This window comes from Dermochelys coriacea, chromosome 2, assembly GCF_009764565.3.
Source record: "Dermochelys coriacea isolate rDerCor1 chromosome 2, rDerCor1.pri.v4, whole genome shotgun sequence".
Lineage (NCBI taxonomy): Eukaryota > Metazoa > Chordata > Testudines > Dermochelyidae > Dermochelys > Dermochelys coriacea.
In genome coordinates this window covers 170632621-170651661 of record NC_050069.1, presented here as the reverse complement: position 1 = coordinate 170651661, position 19041 = coordinate 170632621, and the positions used below count along the sequence as shown (strand labels likewise).

Sequence of the window (19041 nt, the reverse complement as noted above, 5' to 3'; positions counted from 1 at the left end):
TTCTATTTCATTTAATCAATTTGATGAGAAAAAATGAGTTTGTGCATGCATGCACATGTGCCACGCAGTGAGGGGGAGAGAGAAAAGGGGAACTCATGAACTACCTCTATTACTATTTGCCATAGCAATGTGCATTGAACCAGTAAGCAGGGAATCTAATTCTAAGCAGGGAAACTCCTCTGAGTTCACCCACTTGTATGTAAATGCCAAACAGACTTTGATGTATATCTGTTGTGTGTGTTCATATTCCCAAATCAATTGTTCACTCTGATTTTTGCCTTTCTGTATGTCATTTTGAAACTTTTATTTTGCCTTTCATCAGACATGCAATGTGAAATTCATTTTGCGTCTCAGAGAAGTTTTCGTTATGCTTCAGAGCTCTGAACTGATTGCCTTTTTACCAAAAGGTGAAGTGTGAATGTGAGAGAGTTCTGAATGACCTGCTAGTTACTAAGCAAGAGCTGGAAATGTATTTCATATACTGACACTGGGGAGGGAGAAGTGGGAGAAGAATTTGTGTGGTTTCTTCACTACCATGTATCAATATTTTACAGACAATATATATGTGAACACACTGACACATAGTCATGCTACATATAAATACACACTGAGTTATGTAATGCTAGTGCCTTTGGACAGATTAAGGCTTTGCCACAAGCCCTGCGGGAGCAACTCTCCAGGAGCCCTGTTCTGAGGGGGGATAGCAATTGGCTATTAGTTCTTACGAGAAGCTAATTACTGCCCCTGCCCCTTGCATTGGCCATCCCATTTACAGGAGAGAGACCAGAGCCAAGGCTCCACCTCTCCTCATTACTTACCTGTTTGGGAGAGGAAGAGAAGTGATCCTTTCACGCTTGCAGCCCCTTAGTCCCCAGCAGAAGTACATAGATCAAGGTACAATCTAGCCTTTAATTTGAAAGCAGGCAGTAAAACATTTTCTGCTATAGTTTTATGTAGAGTGATCAAAAACTTACAATGACTGGAAGTTGTATGATTTTTGAAAAGCATAATTTGTATGCATTTGTAGTCCTCAGTAACATTTCAGTACTGATTTTAAAGAAACATTATGAAGGGTCTATAGTGCCTTACAATGTAGTATCTTTCCGTCTTAGTCTTTATTTATCCTACATATTTGGAGGCAATATCCATGTGTTATCTTGCAGAGCCACGTGATAAATGAATTAGCCTGTAACTTTGATCATTTCACCTCCTCTCTGCTCACTGATCCATCTCTCTCAGGACTTAGCCTAACATTTCAGTCACTATTGGGTAGTTTCTGCACAGTTGCCATGTTTGTCTACTTTTTAAACCACCTTGCCAAAGAAATGTTTCCTCTACAGTCCAAAGGTGAAATTTGCAGGCCTCCCTGCTCCCAGAATTCTAATTGCCCAAGTTGCAGAATGGGCAAATTCAGTTCTTGGTCAAGGACAGATATTTGACAAACCTCTAAGTCTTGAAATGGGACTTTCCAACTTCCCTATGTGGGGGACTTAGCTTTCACTTCTAGGCTAGGAATGGCTCTGAATGCCAGGTTTAAATTGGTGAGATATTAAGTACTTTTTAGAGGTATTTTTAATGCATTAGTTATATTTCTGAGACGTGAACAGCTGGATGAAGAATCTGGGGGCCAGAGCATGCTGTCTGTAATACATGTGCAATGTCCAGTTAAAGCCATTAGACCAGTGCACATGCAAACAGGATAATTGAGGCCATAGTTTCACAGTCAGAGCATTATGAAAAATAGTCCTCATAACGTCTGAAAAAACTCTCTCAAACATTGCTATGAATATTTTTGTCTATCATATGTGACATCTCTACCATACATGATGGTATGCTGTGTTGTAAAAGTCTTACTGGCACTTGCAACCTACATAACTCAAAAGTGACTCTGCCACCTGTATGCAATGTGACTATCTGAAATGCATGCTGATAGAGCCTGAAATATACGCTTCCAGATCCTGAAATGCATGCTGATGTATACACCACACCATCGTGTATTCCATTCATATAAAATAGCTGTATAAGAACCAGATCATGCTGCTACATGAAGGGGCTTGGAGCTGTGGAAAATTGTATGGGGTTCTCTTCAATAATTATTATTATTCCAAATTCTTTTGAGAGATGGGTTTGTCTACATTGAAGTCATGGCAAGGATTGTGTCTTCTAAACCTTGCAGATCCTTTGGAGATGCATGGCAATAGACACACAATTCTGTATCTCCATACCAGCTCTTGAGCTTTGTGGTGGCATGGCTCTATTAGACTTCCTTTAAGGAGAATTCCACAGTGCAGAGAAAGGCAGGGAAGAATCTGATATAGCTAGTGGCTGTATCCCATTTCTGTCTCCTTGTGGTACACTGGCTCAGGCATGATTTGATTCTATGTCCCATTTATCAAAATAACCAAAATTTTAAAAGGTTTGGTTAAACTTGTCCCATTTTCAGCCATCCATTCATCCAGTATAAATTCCTGTTGTGTATGTATATATTGTGAAATCTGTAAAGCATTTTAGGGTGAAAGGTGATATACAAACCTAAAGATCTATTATTATTTCTTTTACTATGTAATAATTATTATTATTTTAGATATTTTTGTTATGTAAATACAGTTAAAACATAGTAACAAGGGATATTTCAGCAATTCAGATATACACTAGGATCAGAATTAATATTGTCTTTACTAAATAAATGTATCCTCCAAAGCCATCCATGCACAGCATTCCTTCTGTAGTAAATAGGTGTTCCACTTATAGAAAGTCCTTGAATTGGGGAGAAGTAGAGTTAGACATATAGACCTTCTACAAATTCTGTGAACTTCATTTAAAATGTATGCAAAGGCACTGCTTCTGCCTCTTATCTATTTTTAAATATGAAAATTAATCTATAATTTCATTAGTTGGACTCTCTTTCATGTTTGCGTTTATTGTTTGCTATCATGATAAAGTAAACATCAATAAAAAGTCAAATTAGAAAAGAGGGAATGAAGCAGATGGGCTGCTGTGTATTATCTAGGCACAGTCAGTGAGAACTCATGGTGGAAGATAAGTAACAGGCAACTTCAGCATTTTCTTTTTGACAGGGTTTAATAAATTGGAAAAGACAGCACAGTGTGTGCACTGGAGATTAGGAGATGGTGGGAGAGGGCAAGATGAAAAAGAGTCAAGGTTGACGGAGCAGTAATTGATGGTGTCAGATTTATAGAGAGAGTTAAATTGGCAGAGGCCAATCCTTCATCTTTCACACATTTAAGTAATCCATTGATTTCAATGGAACTACTTGTGTGAGTAAGGATTGCAAGACCCAGACCTGCTACATATGCTTTCTGTTAGTTTAACTAACATAAAAACTGTGATCATCTCAGAAATCAGAAAAGGGTCAGGGAACAGCTATTGTTGCCTTTGAAATCACTGCAAAAATTTTCCTCACTTTAATATGGGTGTACCAGGATGGCCTGCCCCTTTAAGGGCCAGGAACCTAGGATCAACCAGTCCTGTTCAGTTTATCAGACTCAGCTGAGGAGGGGGCTAAGTGAGCTTTGCAAACAGCTGAGATCCCTCAGTTGAAAGCGGGGGGCTGCAGGAGAGAGGTTGGCTCCTATGACTAGCCCTGGCACAGAAAGATATGGGAGTAGAATGAAAGACCTCTGGGTCCCAGCAGCCTGCACTGATTGTGAGGTTTGATTGAATTAATAAACTGGTGCCCTGAAAGAAGGGCTTGAAATGCTCTGGGCATGGCAGTTAGGCCTTCCTGGGAAGGTTGGGGAAAAGCAGACAAGCAATTGGCCTTGGAACTAAAGGGGAAACTGAGGCAGAGGCTAGCCTGGATCCAGGCCCAGTACATAACACTGTGACAGGAAGCATCATCCAGTCAGACATTGTTGAGCTGTGTGTGCCAAGATTAGATTGATTGGAATGTATAGCCAAGCCAACGGACGTTCACAGAACTCAAGAGCCTGCTAACTGGATTTTGAATAAACTTGGAAAATTTCAGACTCCAAAGGAATTTAGTTTGAGAGTGTAATGAGCAAATGAAAAAGGGGATGAAGGCACAGTTTATAATGGAAGTTGAATTTCAACTTTAACTATTTGTCCATTGGTCTGGTTCGTGATTCCATATGTGAAGATGCTGCTATTCATCAATTCCATGAGCTGTGGAAGCATTTTAGGTATTTAAATTACCTTTCATTTCAGGCAACATCAGATCTGTAGAATTAGTGGGCTTCTCAAGGTCTTGCCCCACTGCAGAAGACATGTATTGCTGGTATAAATCCCTGTCTGGAGAAAGGTTTCATCCCTAGTATCAGCCTTGTCACATTACACAATGAAATGAAAAATCATCTGTTTGAGCTGTTTGATATTCACCTGGTGGATCTTCTGGAAGGGTTTAATGATTAGGTATTCACAATAGACATTTCCAATTTACAGGAACGCAAGGAGTAAAGCATTCTTTGGGATGGACAAAAAAGTCCTAAGTGTTAGCCCCTGATCCTCCAAACACTTACACATGTGAGTAGTTCTATTTGTTTCATGGGATAACTCACATGTGCAAAGTTAAGTATGTGCACAAGTGCTTGCAGTAACAGGGTCTTAGACTGCAAGCTCTTTAGTGCAGGGACTGTCTTTTACTACATTTTTGTATAGTCCCTAGGACAATATGGTATGTGCTCTCTAACATGTCCATGCAGATGCTCCTTTTCTAAATGCCCTAAATATGGCCCTGCATTTAGGTTCCAGTTGATGGTGTTTCTCCTTGTTACCAGTAGAGTGATCCAAGAGGGGTTGGGAGATTCTCTAAGAAACTTATTGAAAATTTCCTATCATTGTCCCAACTTCTTTCCTCAGAGTAACCTCTTCAAATTCACAATCCAAGTCAGACTACAGTCAGTGTGTGAGGCATCTCTTTCACAGTAGTAAAATGCTTAGGCTACCGTATCCTATCCTTGTTCTGCACGCTGAATTCCTATGTAGCCCTATGGTAACAGGGCAAAATTCACCACTGTGCAGGGGTACAGCACAAGGTGTATGCCCCATTTAAGTCTTGCCTTGATGGATTAAGTGAGACTGGAGGTGGAGTTAAGTGTTACATAGAACTTGTTGGCCCACAGCATGGGTGTGAATTCTGCCCATAAATCTTCTTTATCAGATTCATTAGTGACATAATTAAACGTGCCCATATTCTTTAGCTTCTCATCAGTATGTGGCAGGTGTCATCATCTCACTCTCTAATAGTATTTAAGCCAGGGATTCTTTCTCTTCATTTTATTTAAATTGCTTGTCACACCTTGAAGGTTTCAGTGGTCAGTATTATTTACAAGGGTATTTTACTTTCAAAAATCGTATATTTATTATGTAACTGCCAGGGTATATTTATTATGTAACTCAAGTTTTCCAAGCTGCTGGCTACTCCCCAATAGAGTGGGTGGAAGTGGGAGCCTCAGCCTCGTTTAAAGGTGGGAGATTTATGAGTCTTTAAACAGAAAATAATAACTTGCATCTTTCAACCCAAAGGATTCAAAAGTATTTCAAAAACTGATATACTAATTACATATAAAGAATTCCTTTGCTTAGGGTGGAAATACAGCCTCTTCAGGGATGAAATGTGGGAATTATTTAATCGTACCCAGCAGTGCCACAGGGCAGGAAATGAAATGTAATGTATCCAATTGAAAATGAAGATGCAATATGGGTAAGGAGGAGATAAATATTACAGTTGGAATGTGGCCAGAACACTGAGGTTAACATTCATAAGCTTATGAAAAGTGTTAGGGAATCTTTAATCGCTATCCTTGGGTATCCCTCTCCTTAGCTTGATGGCACATATCACACTACAGTCTCATGCTGGGGCCCAGGTTCAATACAGAGGGAAGCATGCCATAGCTGAATTACTAATAGCACTTCCAGGAGCACTTAGGTGTTCCTGGGCAGTCTCCCATCCAAATATTCACCTGGTCCAATTTTGTTTAACTGTGGGAGCTAACAGGATAAGGTAAGGTTCTTCCCTGCATTTGGGGCAAGAATAGATGGGAATGTGAAGGAAAGCAGCTTTAAGCCATTTTATCCCACTATATATTCTGAGTCAGCAAAGAGCCTGTTTTTCCCTGGGGTAAGTTAGGGCAGACCTCAAGCTGCTTTTTCTTATGTTTAAGGCAGCAAATCTTTCATGGAAGTCATGGATTCCAGGACCTCTGTGACTTCTGTAGCCGCACCAACCTCTTCTCCGGCGGCCCCAGGCAACTGGTTCTGGGCGCTGCCCTGGAGCAGCAGTAACTTTTTGATTATTGCCCATGACCTGTCCGTGACTTTTACTAAAAAATACCTGTGACTAAATCACAGCCTTACTTATGTTCTGCTTCTCGTGGCATCCTATGAGCTCACACAAGCAGAAAATGGCTATTGTATAGTATGACAGGTTTCAGAGTAGCAGCCGTGTTAGTCTGTATTCGCAAAAAGAAAAGGAGTACCCGTGGCACCTTAGAGACTAACAAATTGAGCTGTAGCTCACGAAAGCTTATGCTCTAATAAATTTGTTAGTCTCTAAGGTGCCATTGTATAGTATGTTACAGATGTACTCCATTTTCACTCCTTGCCTGCCTTTACCCTTTTTCTCCCTAAGCAGATATATCCCTAAGCTGGGGCCTGAGAGCGTGGCTAGTTTACGGCCCTTACAACAGCTCGAAGTCAGCTGAGGAGCATTCTCAGAAGGCTGTTGCCTGCAATACAGAATCAGGTGTGACTTTGACATGGATCATAGAAGTTTCTGTGTTTGGTTCATGAGCATGGTAACATTTCAGCCCATATTTTACCCAGACTTCTTTATCCATTACTACTGATGAGGGTCTGTAATAAATTAAGTCTTATAAACACTTGGGATCAGATGGATTGATTTCAATGGGAGATGCTGACTGCCTAGTACTTTTGAAAATCAGGCAATTTATTTAGGTGTCTAAACATGGGTTTAGGAGCCTAATTTTTGCCTTCTATGTCTTAAAATCTTGGCATTGGGATTTAGGGACCCAATTAAGATGTTTGCCTTTCAAAGACTGTTCCATCGTATACACTGTATATCATACAAATGGCACTTAATGGTTATGTATTCTTTACTCTCCAGTTAAACACCCTTATTAAACAACAGAAGAATATGATAGTGTGTGGTCCTCCCAGACATGGCATCTGTCATAACGGTTATTCAAAAACATCCAGCTAATCTGGAGGCAATTCATAGTAAGACAGTCTTTGTCATTAGCATCCAAGAGCTAACGGATTCCTGATGGTTCTTATTTTTAGGATGGTAGTTCAATTTATCTAGGAAAACTTCAAGGGACATACTGTGTTCCTAATATTTAAGGACCACCAGCTGGGAATTCTTTAGACTTAGAAAGCAGAGTTCCTATATATATTTGGCTACCAGGAAATATCTACTTGTATACAGACACTTTTGGACTTACATGGTAAATGAAGGTGGGAACTGAATGACTTGTGGGAAATGGGATGAAAAGCGTTTTCCTACTTCAGTGCTGTCAGTTCAAACTCAGTCACTACTGATCTATTCTGAAATGCATTTCCATCTGATAACTGTTCAGCAGCTTCTTTAAAATGAGTTTGATAGTTTGTAAGAGCTATGTGAAATAATTGTAGCTAAGTACATAACTTCTTAAAATTAAAGAAGCAGCAGAGGCTGGGCTGGTAGAGTAGATTTCATCTACCCCTAGGCCATTTACACAGAGCCATAATCCCACAAGGATTGTGAGGGTAGAGTGAATTTCAGCCTCAGTTTGTTTCTGGGTCCAGTTTGCAAAGCAAAAAAATGAATCATTAGCTACAGAAATAATCTATGAAGTGAATAATTTAACAAATTTCAACTTCTTTTCTAGTAATATGGTTGTCCTTGAATAGCTGGTGACTTTCAGAAATGTATTCATAATTTGAAATTATTTACTGAATACTTTTGGCAAATAGTTCTTGGCCCATGGATTGTTTAATAAGCAGATTTAAAGTAAATTTCTAAAATTCACGTAGAACAATTTTGGTTTCTTTTGATTAGACAGAAATGCCATGACATTGGGAGAACACGCTGACACTTTTTGTGTCTGAAACTTACTCACCACTGTATTTATTAAGAGTTGCTTAATATTCCCCATTTTTCATATGTTTGTTTGCTAGAAAATTCATGGAAACTAATTGCAAAAGAGGAACAAACACACCCAAAGCAAATTGGGAATTGTAAAATTTGAACAAATATACATGAACAGTGTTTTTTGTTTTTCTGCTTGGCTTTAATAATGATACAAATATCATTGACACATTTTGCAGTCTCTGGGAAGGGGGTAGAAATACACTTGCAATTTAGATTTTGTATTAATTGAATAAAGCACAAAATGCCTTCAGATTCTACTTCATGATCCATGAATATATTGCAAAGCTCACTTTCCTTAACATGTAGTAATCAGTAATGTAGTTTTACTCTATCTTTTGCGATCTCTAACTAGAACTTTGCAGACAAATTTTGTTACAATTTTCCCGTTTTGAAAAGCATATTTCCTTAAAAGATGAGTTTTTGGTTTCCTTTGAGGACATTTAGGACAGAGGAAAGAACAGATTTCTTTTCAAGGTCTTGACGGATTGTGACTCTTTTCCCTCTTTGGGGATATTTCCTTTCCCTTCTCTTTACATTTAATGTGAGTTTCAACATACTTTTTTGGAATATGAAAGGGTTTTTAGTATTTTGTGTATACAAAATAATAATTTATGCACATGCACATGTACTTGCATGTACGTGACTCCAGATAATATACAGCTACTGTGTTATGTGATAGACTATATAAAGTCTAGTAAGGCCCTAATCTTGAGACACTCAGGAATGTACTTATATTTACCCACGTGAATCGTCTTGCTGGCATCAGTGGGACTGCTCATAGGAGTAAAGGGAAGTACATGCATATGTGTGTGCAGGATTGTGACTTTGGTTTGAATGTTCAAAATGATCAGTTTGAATTAATTAAGCACAAAAATTAAAGGCTTTTTTTTTTAAATAAAAACACTATACCATAAGAGCTATACCATAAGACAACACTATAACGTAAGAGTAAAAGCTGAATTATTTTTCAAATATTTAGGCAAAGTTAAGAATGTGCAAACATCCACGGTTACCTCGCTCCCTGGAGGTTTTTTTTTTAATTAAAAAAGTGTGTTTCTCTTTTTAACTCTTACCTAATTCAGAAATATCTTAAACTGATTATCTTCAAATTTCCAGTGAAAATTCATCTCTGGGCTAAGGCCTGACTTAAGAAATTATAACCCAAATGGTATAGTTTTGAGAAAGTAATGATAGTTTAGAATTAGGGGGTTAGAATGGAAAGGATTTTTCAACTTTAACTATTGTAAAGCTGCCCTGACACTGTAACATAGGAACAAATGTTAAAAATTATTCTTCAAAGCAGGCAACACTGAAGTTAATAAGGAAGTGCCACTTACCAGGAAGAAGAGTATAGTTCACAGAATAGGACATAAATACAATAAATATTAATACATGACTTCCATTGTGAATGCAACACATGCAATGTGCCTGACGCAAGCCCGTGAAAACAAAGAAATGAAAAATTAACCCACCTAATAGTACATACTCTCCATTCTTTCACCCACAAGCACATGTTTTACAATTACCACTCCTACCACAGACCATGCACGGCAATCTTAGCTTTGCCCTTTTTTTGCCATTTTGTATACACACTTTACTTTTTCCCCTGCCCTAACAGTTGTGGAAGTTTGGCATAGTAGATTATTGTATTGCAAAAAGCTAGTTTGGTAAAGGCTGTGCACAGATGGGTAGTTAAAGGAGGTGATGGAAGGCTGGTATCTCTGTAGGGGCAGAGTTAAGGTCATAATGCATGGTCTGTGGTAAGGTGTGTGCTTGTGGGTGGGAGTAAAGGGTATGTACTGTTAGATAGGTTAATTTTCCATTTCCTTGATTTTGTGGGTTAGTGTCAGGTAGCTTGTGTGTGTTGCATCCTAACTGCTCCACAACAATTTTTTGTGTATTAATTTTGTAGGGTGTTACTTAACTGGGTTGGGTATTGGATGGGGGTGGACCTATGTGGGGATAGAAATGCAACAAGAGAGTATTTCATCCCTTGGCAGTTGCATGTTAGCCCTTCCCTGCTGTAGGAAAAAATCTTATAGAAGAATGTTGCTCCTTCTAGAGAAGCTTTTATGAACTGGCCATCCTCCAACCCCCAATCAATCAAACTTGTATACACTTGGCACCACCGCCATCTACCACTCAGACTTGTGTATTCCTGGCCCCCATCAGGTTTGTGTGCTCAGCACATAAACTTTTTTACTATAATGTGAATAAGTGCTAACAATTATCCTAGATTCAGCATTTTTCAAAAACAAACTCCCTCTTGCATCAGTCTTCCTCAGGATCTGCCTCTCTGCTAAAGTTATGTGTAAAAAGACAATGTTTTCAAAGAGATATCAGTCAACAATGAACAGTTGCTGCTGGGAAATTTTACCCACAGCCCAAATTCAAAACTTCTGATCAAAAATATATGAGGAGAACTCAAATTAAAACCTACATGGAAAATTCAAACAGCATAAAATTAACCCTGTGTGAAATTTCACCCAGCTGGCCACCTACTTCTAGAGAGAGATAGGAATTTATGCCCCATCTTAGAATGCAATCCTAACTGTGGAGATAGCTGCTAAGCACATGTGTAAGTTTTTGCAGTTTCAGTGCAATAGATTGTCAATTGTTAGAAATAAAAAATCCTCTTAATGCTGCCCCGAGTGAGAGGCCATTCACACTGACTTTAACAACTAATTGCAGTTCCTGCATGTATAAAATGTAATTCTCCTCAGGCTAGATTGAGCCTTCAGGCTCAGCCCTGCATATGGGGCAGTGAATAGCTATGCTACTACAGGAGGAAAGATATTAGGGCTCAGTCACAAATCCTCCCCTGCTACCTTCCTATGCTACCTTCCTATGCAATGTGTTACTTCACCCTTACTTCACCCTTTACCGCCACCCTCATGTCTGGCCAGCTGTGCTGCCTGACGCATGGAGGGTGGAACCAAGACTTTGCCCCATCCCTGCTATTCCCCACTGGCATCTCCTCATGCCCATTTGCTCACAGAGGTAAAGTGAGGGGAAAGTCTTATGTGCACAGCCTTGCTCCCTGGGCCTCAATAAAAGAAGCTGGTGTGTGGCTGTCAGGGGGACCCTACTTCCCTGGGGGGACTAGACAAAATCTAGCCCTATGTATTTATGAATAGCTAACCCAAGGACATGCAGGTGCACAGGGATCAGGACTAGAATATCATGTTATCATGTTTGGGGGCGGGGAGGGCAGAACTTGCCTGCTTACTGATTTTGAATCTGAAATCTTGAGAGCAGTAAGCAAATTAATACAAGAAAATGACTACTGATGTATTAAATAGGCATCATTGTAAGGAGGGAATTAAACAATCAGAGATGCTTAGAAGAAAATTATTTTTACTTCAGTAAGTTTCAAATCAATGAAATGAAGTGGAATTGTTCATCAGATAGTAAAACTAATGATAGAATGCCAAGCAAATACATTACTCCAGAATAAGGAAATAAATCAGAGGTGATAAACATTTTTATTGATGTTTATTGTTTAGGACTTTCTCTGATGCACAAAGATAAAACAGTGGATGGAATTCAACTTAGTGCAGAGGGTTAGCACCATCTCCTCTGTATCACGTTATTATCATTTCTATGAAACTGTATTGCAGTCACACCGAGGCCAACCACTGTGCCATTTGCAGACAAAGGCTTGGAAATGTTATCTCTATTTGGCAGACTGGGAACTGAGACACAGAGAGATTAAGTGACTTGCCCAAGGTCACACAGGAAGTCTGGTGTGGAGCTACGAATTGATGCCAGAGCTCTTCAATCCTGGTTTAGTGCTCTACCCACAAGACCAACCTTCCTCTCAGTGCCCTGTATGAATGGTTATGGTGAAATCCCTTTACCCATATAAATCCCATGGTTTTTGTGTGAGATGAATTACCAGGCAAAATTCCTCAGTCTCTAACACAAAACCAGGCTGTATAAATAGAAGATATGCTTTCTATGCAATGAAGGAACTCTAAAAGTAATATTGTTCATTTTAATATTCAATTGAAAGCTATTCCTTTTAATATTGTATTTAAATATGTTTGCTTGGATGCATGTCAGGTTAAAATTACACTTAATAAGATAGTTTCAACTATTTTCTTTTGATTTCACCATCAGTTTGCTGTCAGCTGTCATAGCTGCCTAAAGTAAATATGCATTAGGAAACAGGAAAATTTATGACAGAAAAAACTGTGGATAAATAAGTGGAGACAGAAGATAAACAAGCAAGTGCTGTAGTTTGGCTGTCACTGGATCAGCTGAATTACAAGTAGAGTGTATTTTGTTTATCTTGATGGGAGATCTAAGCTTCACAAGGAATTTAATAGCAAATATTGTGAAGGCGGCAACTAGAACTACATAGTACAGTTTGCAAAACTTGAATCGCGGACCACATTCACAAAAAGGTTTGCTAAAAGGAGCAGACTTTTCAAATGAACTTTAACCCAGTTTCAAATGACCCCAGGATAATATAAATTGAAGTCATGTATAACATCTGCTTTAACCCTGAATTTTTTTCTGGATAAAATTCGGTGAAACATGATGTTTGACTGAATTTTGCTTTGAGTGTTTGGATTCATTCAAACCTGAAAGTCAAATCAAAACTTCATTTGGTGCTGAAAGTTAGGAATTAAAACACTCACTCTTTGTAAGGAACAAAACATTATATTATTATGGTTTAGATCTTTGGTAAACTTGCCATTATCCCGAGAGACCAGAAAGGGAAGTTTTTATAGGAGCAAAAGTGAAAGGAAATAAAACAAAGAGAGCAATAAGAGAAAATAAATCAGCTCTGACATAGGGGGTCCCATAGACTGTGACATAGGGGGTCCTGACAATGGAAAATCCACCACTGGGGAACATTGTGGTGCAGCAACTTTTCTACTGCTGGGATCATTTCTCTTCCCTGTTCTGTTATCAGTGTAACTGCCCATCTAGCACAGAGCTGTTTGAGTTTGTATTTTGCAACTAGCATGAAGTAGCCAGATTCTAGGTGAAAATCCACTATGGGATACTGAAATTTTGATTCGCTGGGGCTGGGATGAGATCACCAAATCTATTTAATTAGTGATATGAATCAGGGTTTGAACTGTCTGAAATTTTTAAAGATCATTTCTCTGCAGTTGGCAATGTGTATATGAGCAGCAACTATGAGTCTTGGGAGAAAGAGACAGGAAGATGACGGAAAGGAATGTTCTTCTCTGAAGATCTGATACCATCTATTGCAGGTCTGTAGCAGAAGCCACTGAAGTGGATCTCAACATGAGAGTTGGACTACATACAGGCAGGGTGCTTTGTGGGGTCCTAGGTCTCCGCAAATGGCAATATGATGTCTGGTCAAATGACGTGACTCTAGCAAATGTAATGGAAACTGGAGGATTGCCTGGGTAAGTCTCAGAGAGAAAAAACTACAGCCTAAGGAACACTAGGATTGAGTGACCTGCATATCTCTGTTAGTAATCATTAAGAGAAGTAACTGTGAACAAAATTCTGTTAAAATGTAAATGTTCTTTTAATAAGCTTTTCACTAGAAACTGCCAAATATGACGGGTAGGAATGAGACAATGATAAAATTTCAGTCAAGAAAGAGCTAAATACTCCTCTCAGTAAAATGGAGTTACCTCAGTGTAATGGAGGGGAGGATTTGCCCATCTCTGCCTCCAAATATGTGGCTTAGGATTATCATTACAAAGTCAGATTTTCAAAGTTAGTCATGCCCAACGCCATGCAAACATTAGTTTGTGCCTAATATCTGTATCCAAATACTCAGCATATGTGTGCAAATCATGTATTTGCATGTTCTCTTGGACAACTAATAATTTAATTGGATATGGGCACAAGCAGGTACTGAAATTTCAAGAACGCATTGAGCATTCTTGAGTACAAGTTAAGTGCATGCAAACGTGTTAGAACGGAATCCCCTGTATCAACTGGAGATTTGTTGGATTTTTACAAAACTATTTGTGTTCTGCTGAACAGGGAGAGGTGGGGCCTGCAAATTCTTGTGGTTAATATGCAAAATTTCCTACTTGGATGACATTTGTTTACTTTACATGATTTTGGTAGTTTAGTTTAGTTTGCTTTGGAAACTCGCTTATCTTAAGGCATCACAGTAAAAAGAATTTGAAAATATATTTAAGAGAAGTAATACCTTTACAGTTAATTTCTATGAAAATGTTCAATGTGTAAAGGGTGGCATAGAAGAAAGTATAAAGAGAGTTATAGGAAAAATAGGGGAGAAACCTAGCTGGCATTGTTGGGAGAACAGAATGGGTGGGGCAGCTAATAAAATAGGTTGGCTAAATTAAGACTATCAGGGTTTGTCTACATGGGGACACTCAGGAAAATTAATCCAAATTAATCAACTGTGTATATGTAAAGTGGATTAAACTTCATTAAACCCCTGTGTGGACCCTCTTTTATTCAAAATTAAAGTGACTGTAATTCAGTGTAGTTTATTTCACTTCCAAAGTGAATTAAACTAAACTGAATTAAGGGCACTTTAATGCTGATTTAGAGTATCCACCCAGAGTCTTAATGTGGTTTAACTAATCCACTTTGAAAGTTAATTGAGGTTCAGTTTACCATTTACACTTATGCAGACAAGCCCTCAGAGTTGTAAATGCATGGGAAAGTGAAAACAAAAGCCTGATCTTTATATAGCAGAAAAAGAACAGCCACTAGAAAGATTTAGAGTGGGTTGGCACGCATCAAACAGAGGGCCAGTATCTCTAGCAAGCGCTTTAATAAATACTTAGAAAGATAGAGTACTTGAAATATAACATGTATGCCTGCATACTTTGTAAAATCAACAAGACTGCAATTTGAGGTGGTACTCTATAGTTATTTACATTTGTTCAAAGCATCTGCTACATGTAGGAAGTTTTATATGCTAAAAACACCTCTCCATTCTGGTTGGTTGCAAGAATTTAGCTGCCATACAACAAAGTCACCTACTGTTTGTGCATGTAATTCACCTTTGTGTTGGCTCTCTGCACAGGGGTGGATTTCACCCCAATGAATAGGTCCTGGCTCATGATGTATCATTGCATTAAATTCTTTTTTCCTGTCTTTCTCTTTAGGAAAGTTCACATTACAAAGACCACCTTAGAGTGCCTAAATGGTGACTATGAGGTAGAACCAGGGTATGGCCATGAAAGGAACAGTTTCTTGAAGAAGCATAATATTGAAACATTTTTTATTGTGCCATCCCATCGGAGGAAGGTAGGCTTCACTAATTCTAGCTTATTCCATGGTGTAATTTCATAGTTTAACAACTATATTGTGAAACCACCCTTAAAACAGAGGCAATATCTGCATATATTAACTATTGAGAGAGACAAGGTAGGTGAGATAATACCTTTTATCGGACCAACTCCAGTTGCTGGAAGAGACAAGCTCGTGAGATTCACAGAGCAATTCTTCAGCTTTGTCTCTCTCATATCCTGGGACCAACACAGCTACAACAACCCTGCAAGCAATGTCTTAATTATTAACAGTTCTTCAAACCATCCATGAAAATAGGATCTTTTATTTTGGAGGGAGGGGGATATCATACATGATTAGTTCTGAAAATTGATTATTCTCTGAAAAATAATCTATTTTTAAGTATGAACTGTCAGAAAAGCAGATGATTCGTTCAAACCCTGCAATTGTACTGTCTAAAATTGTATGTGACAAAATATCACCCAAGTTACTGAAGTTCATTCTTCTCTCCCTCTTTTCTTTTATATAAGCATTTCTGAACATCAAACCTTCCATCTTTGTACTCTTCTTCTTTTTTTTTTTTTTGGTCATTCTCCCCTCTCCCATGTCCACGTTTGGACATGTTTACATTCTTGATCATGCTCCCCTAACTGTTCCTACAATAATGTGTGATACTAATGGCCCATTACTAGGCCTGAAGGAGTCCCCAGGGGATAGAATCAGCAAAAATAGTGATTACAGTCATGTCTTGCCTGCAGCAGAAAAGTAAGTGAAATGAACTCAGCCATAATTGACCTAACATACCGTGGGAGTTTGAAAAAGTTGTACTGTGAGCTCTACAGCACAGGCCTAGTTATATAGGTCAGGGGAAGAGGCTGAAGTTAATTAGTCCATAGACCATTGCATCAGGGTTTGCTAATCATTCAAGCTGCCTTAGAACAAATCTTATAAGGGTAGCACAGCAAATACTCAATATTCTGCCCAGTGTGTTCATTCTCCTCCTCCTGATGAGCCGAGCTGTTCCTGAGGCCTCAGATTTGTTGCCTCTGTTCATTCATCCACCTCAGCCACAGTCCCCATATGCCTTGAGTATCCCCACTCCAATCCATGGCCTTCCCAAAACTCTGCTCCCCCTATCTCCGTTCCCCTCCTCTGCCCCCTGCCAGATCTGTTGAGAGGTGGGGGAGGGGAGATGAGGAGCCGGCTTGTGTGCAAGGAAGAGGCACTTGTGCTTTCCTGACCCTTTTCCCTCTCCCCCCCCCCTCGCCCCCGTAGAAGGCCAACACTGAATGTTATGGAGGAAAGATAAGGTGGGGAGGAAATTAACACCCTAGGGAAGGCATGATAGCAAGAGCCTTCACTTCATATCTCTGATGTTGCTAACAATTGAGCTGATTCTGATAGAGACACTGATGTAATCTGGTTCCCTCTCTTCGCCAGGTCTTTGAGGAAAGGAAAGTGGAGGTCTGTACTGTGATGAGAAATTCCTGGACCTCAGCAGGGCAGGGCTGGTGACAAACATGATATTGAAACTGGCTGATATGTAGTAACACCTTTCTTCTTCCATCCCTCACTCCTTCCTTTTAAAACAGATTGACAAGCGTTCCCCAAAAACAAAGCTGAAGCCCATCCCATAAGAACTAAATAGTCAAAACAACTATCAGGTAGTTCCTTTACAACAGCTTCCTCTCATCCTGGTGTCTTGGTTTGTTACTAAAACTGTTTGTGACCTCACTAGAAGCCTTGAAATTCCCTATTCACAGTTTAAACACATCCAGTTTATACCATCTTTCCATACATGTTTACAGGCCAAAAGGAGCTTTGGTACTTTTTATCCACGTGTGACGGGGTAAGAAAGACCCCATCCAGTGCAGGGAGAGTGCACCTCATTTCCCTTAGGGTGCAGGGGCAGGGTGCATGTAACCTACGTCTATGTCTCCATAGCCAGAGTCAATATACTCGCCTCTGCTAGCAGGGCAATGTGGCCTAATGGCCAAAGTCAATGTATTAGGCCTGCTTACCAGGGCAGTATGGCCCAATGGCCAAAGTCAATGCATTTGCCCCGATAGGCAGGGCAGCAAGGCCTGGGGACCAAAGTCACTGCTTCTGCCCCCGTTAGCTGGGCAGTGCAGAATGGTGGCCAGAGTCAATAGGTTTGCCCCTCTTAGCAGGGCTGTCTCACACTCCCTAGACCACTGAACTCTCTGGGATTGTGATTTCTTCATCAAGTCAGTCAGGGGGACTGCCAAATTCACAAAATCCAGTACAAAACACCGGCATTATCTGGCTAGGCCAAGGAATTGCTGCACCTGTCTCTTGGTTGTCGGCACAGGCCAGTCCTGCAATGCTTGTACCTTCCCAACTAAGGGTCGCAGGTCTCTGCCCCCAACTTTATAACCTAGGTATGTTACTTCGTTCTGCCCAAGATGGCATTTTGTTGGATTCGTGAGTCCAGCCTCCCTGAGCATGTGTATCACCTTAGAGAGGTGTTGAAGGTGGTCTTCCAAGATGGTGCTATATATGACAATGTCATTGATATAAACGGTGGTCTACTGCCCATGGGGTTGTGATATCCGATTCATGAGTTGCTGGAAGGTGGCTGCTACCTTTGGGGGTTGGACTAGATGATCTCCTGAGGTCCCTTCCAACCCTGATATTCTATGACTCTATGACCCCATGTACCCCAAACGGCATGGCTATAAATTGATACAGGCCAAAGGGGGTTGGGAAGGCCATCTTCGAGCATGAGTTCGGGGTCAGAGGGGTTGCCAATATCCCTTGGTGAGATCCAAAGTCAATAGGAACTTGGCTCCCCCTAACCTCTTGAACAGTTCCTCAACCCACAGTATTGGGTAGACATCGAATCAGGATATATCGTTCACCTTTCTAAAGTCAATACAAAACCAGATGGACCTGTTTGGTTTCGGGATTCGGTTAACCCTTCCCCGTTCAGTGCTGGGCGAGTGCGCCCCATCACACCACATCAGACAACTTAGGATACAGACCTCCTCACACCTGGCCCTCCTAGTCTGTCCTAACAAGTTTTTCTCAGGCACTGGATGTTTATATGTGTAACCCAGAGTTATAAGAGCAAATATGAAAAAAAAATGAGATGTGGAAGAGATGCAAGTCCCCACGATTCAGGGCATTAGCCTCCCTCTTAGTATTGCGGGTTTGGAGGAAGCTTTCCTTAAGGCTGGTTATACCAGATGGTGATTGTAGGGGTTATGCACATTCTCTGAAGCATATTGAACTCTGTTGAAGAGAGATTACTGAATTAGATGAGGTACTGGTCTGATCCAATATAGCAATTCCTATGTTTCCTAAGAGCCCTTTTCTGTAAAGGTTGTTGGTCCGATATAAACTTGCCGTGAAGTTTTTGCCCCTTTACAATCAAGGGGCTGGATCTTGCTCCCACAGCTAGAGGGAGTTCTATCTTTGGCTTCCATAGAAGCAGGATTAGTCCCTAAATTAAACAATATAGAGACACAGGAAGGGGCAGGAGGAGAAATTATTTAGGCTAAAAATGCTGCTTCTTGGTTATAGATTTTTTCCTCCATTATTTTAATATAACTTCTGGTGCATTATATCTCTAATTTATTATATTGATGGTGGTGGTTTGGAAGAAGGAAGGCTAACTAAAATAAGTGAGCTTTTAGGAGGCACTTAAAGGAGAAGAGTAAGCTAAATTGATGCACACA

The 19041-nt window shown here is 39.9% G+C and overlaps 1 protein-coding gene across 2 annotated transcripts in view; it reads left to right on the top strand.

Moving 5' to 3' along the window:
• ADCY1 (adenylate cyclase 1) overlaps window positions 1–19041 on the top strand; it is a 226402-nt gene that overhangs the window by 127861 nt on the left and 79500 nt on the right. For both annotated transcript variants that reach the window (XM_038392725.2, XM_038392728.2), the window contains exons 6-7: window positions 13363–13521; window positions 15217–15358. In XM_038392725.2, coding sequence (XP_038248653.1) covers window positions 13363–13521; window positions 15217–15358 — 301 coding nt within the window. The remainder of the gene's footprint in view (window positions 1–13362; window positions 13522–15216; window positions 15359–19041) is intronic.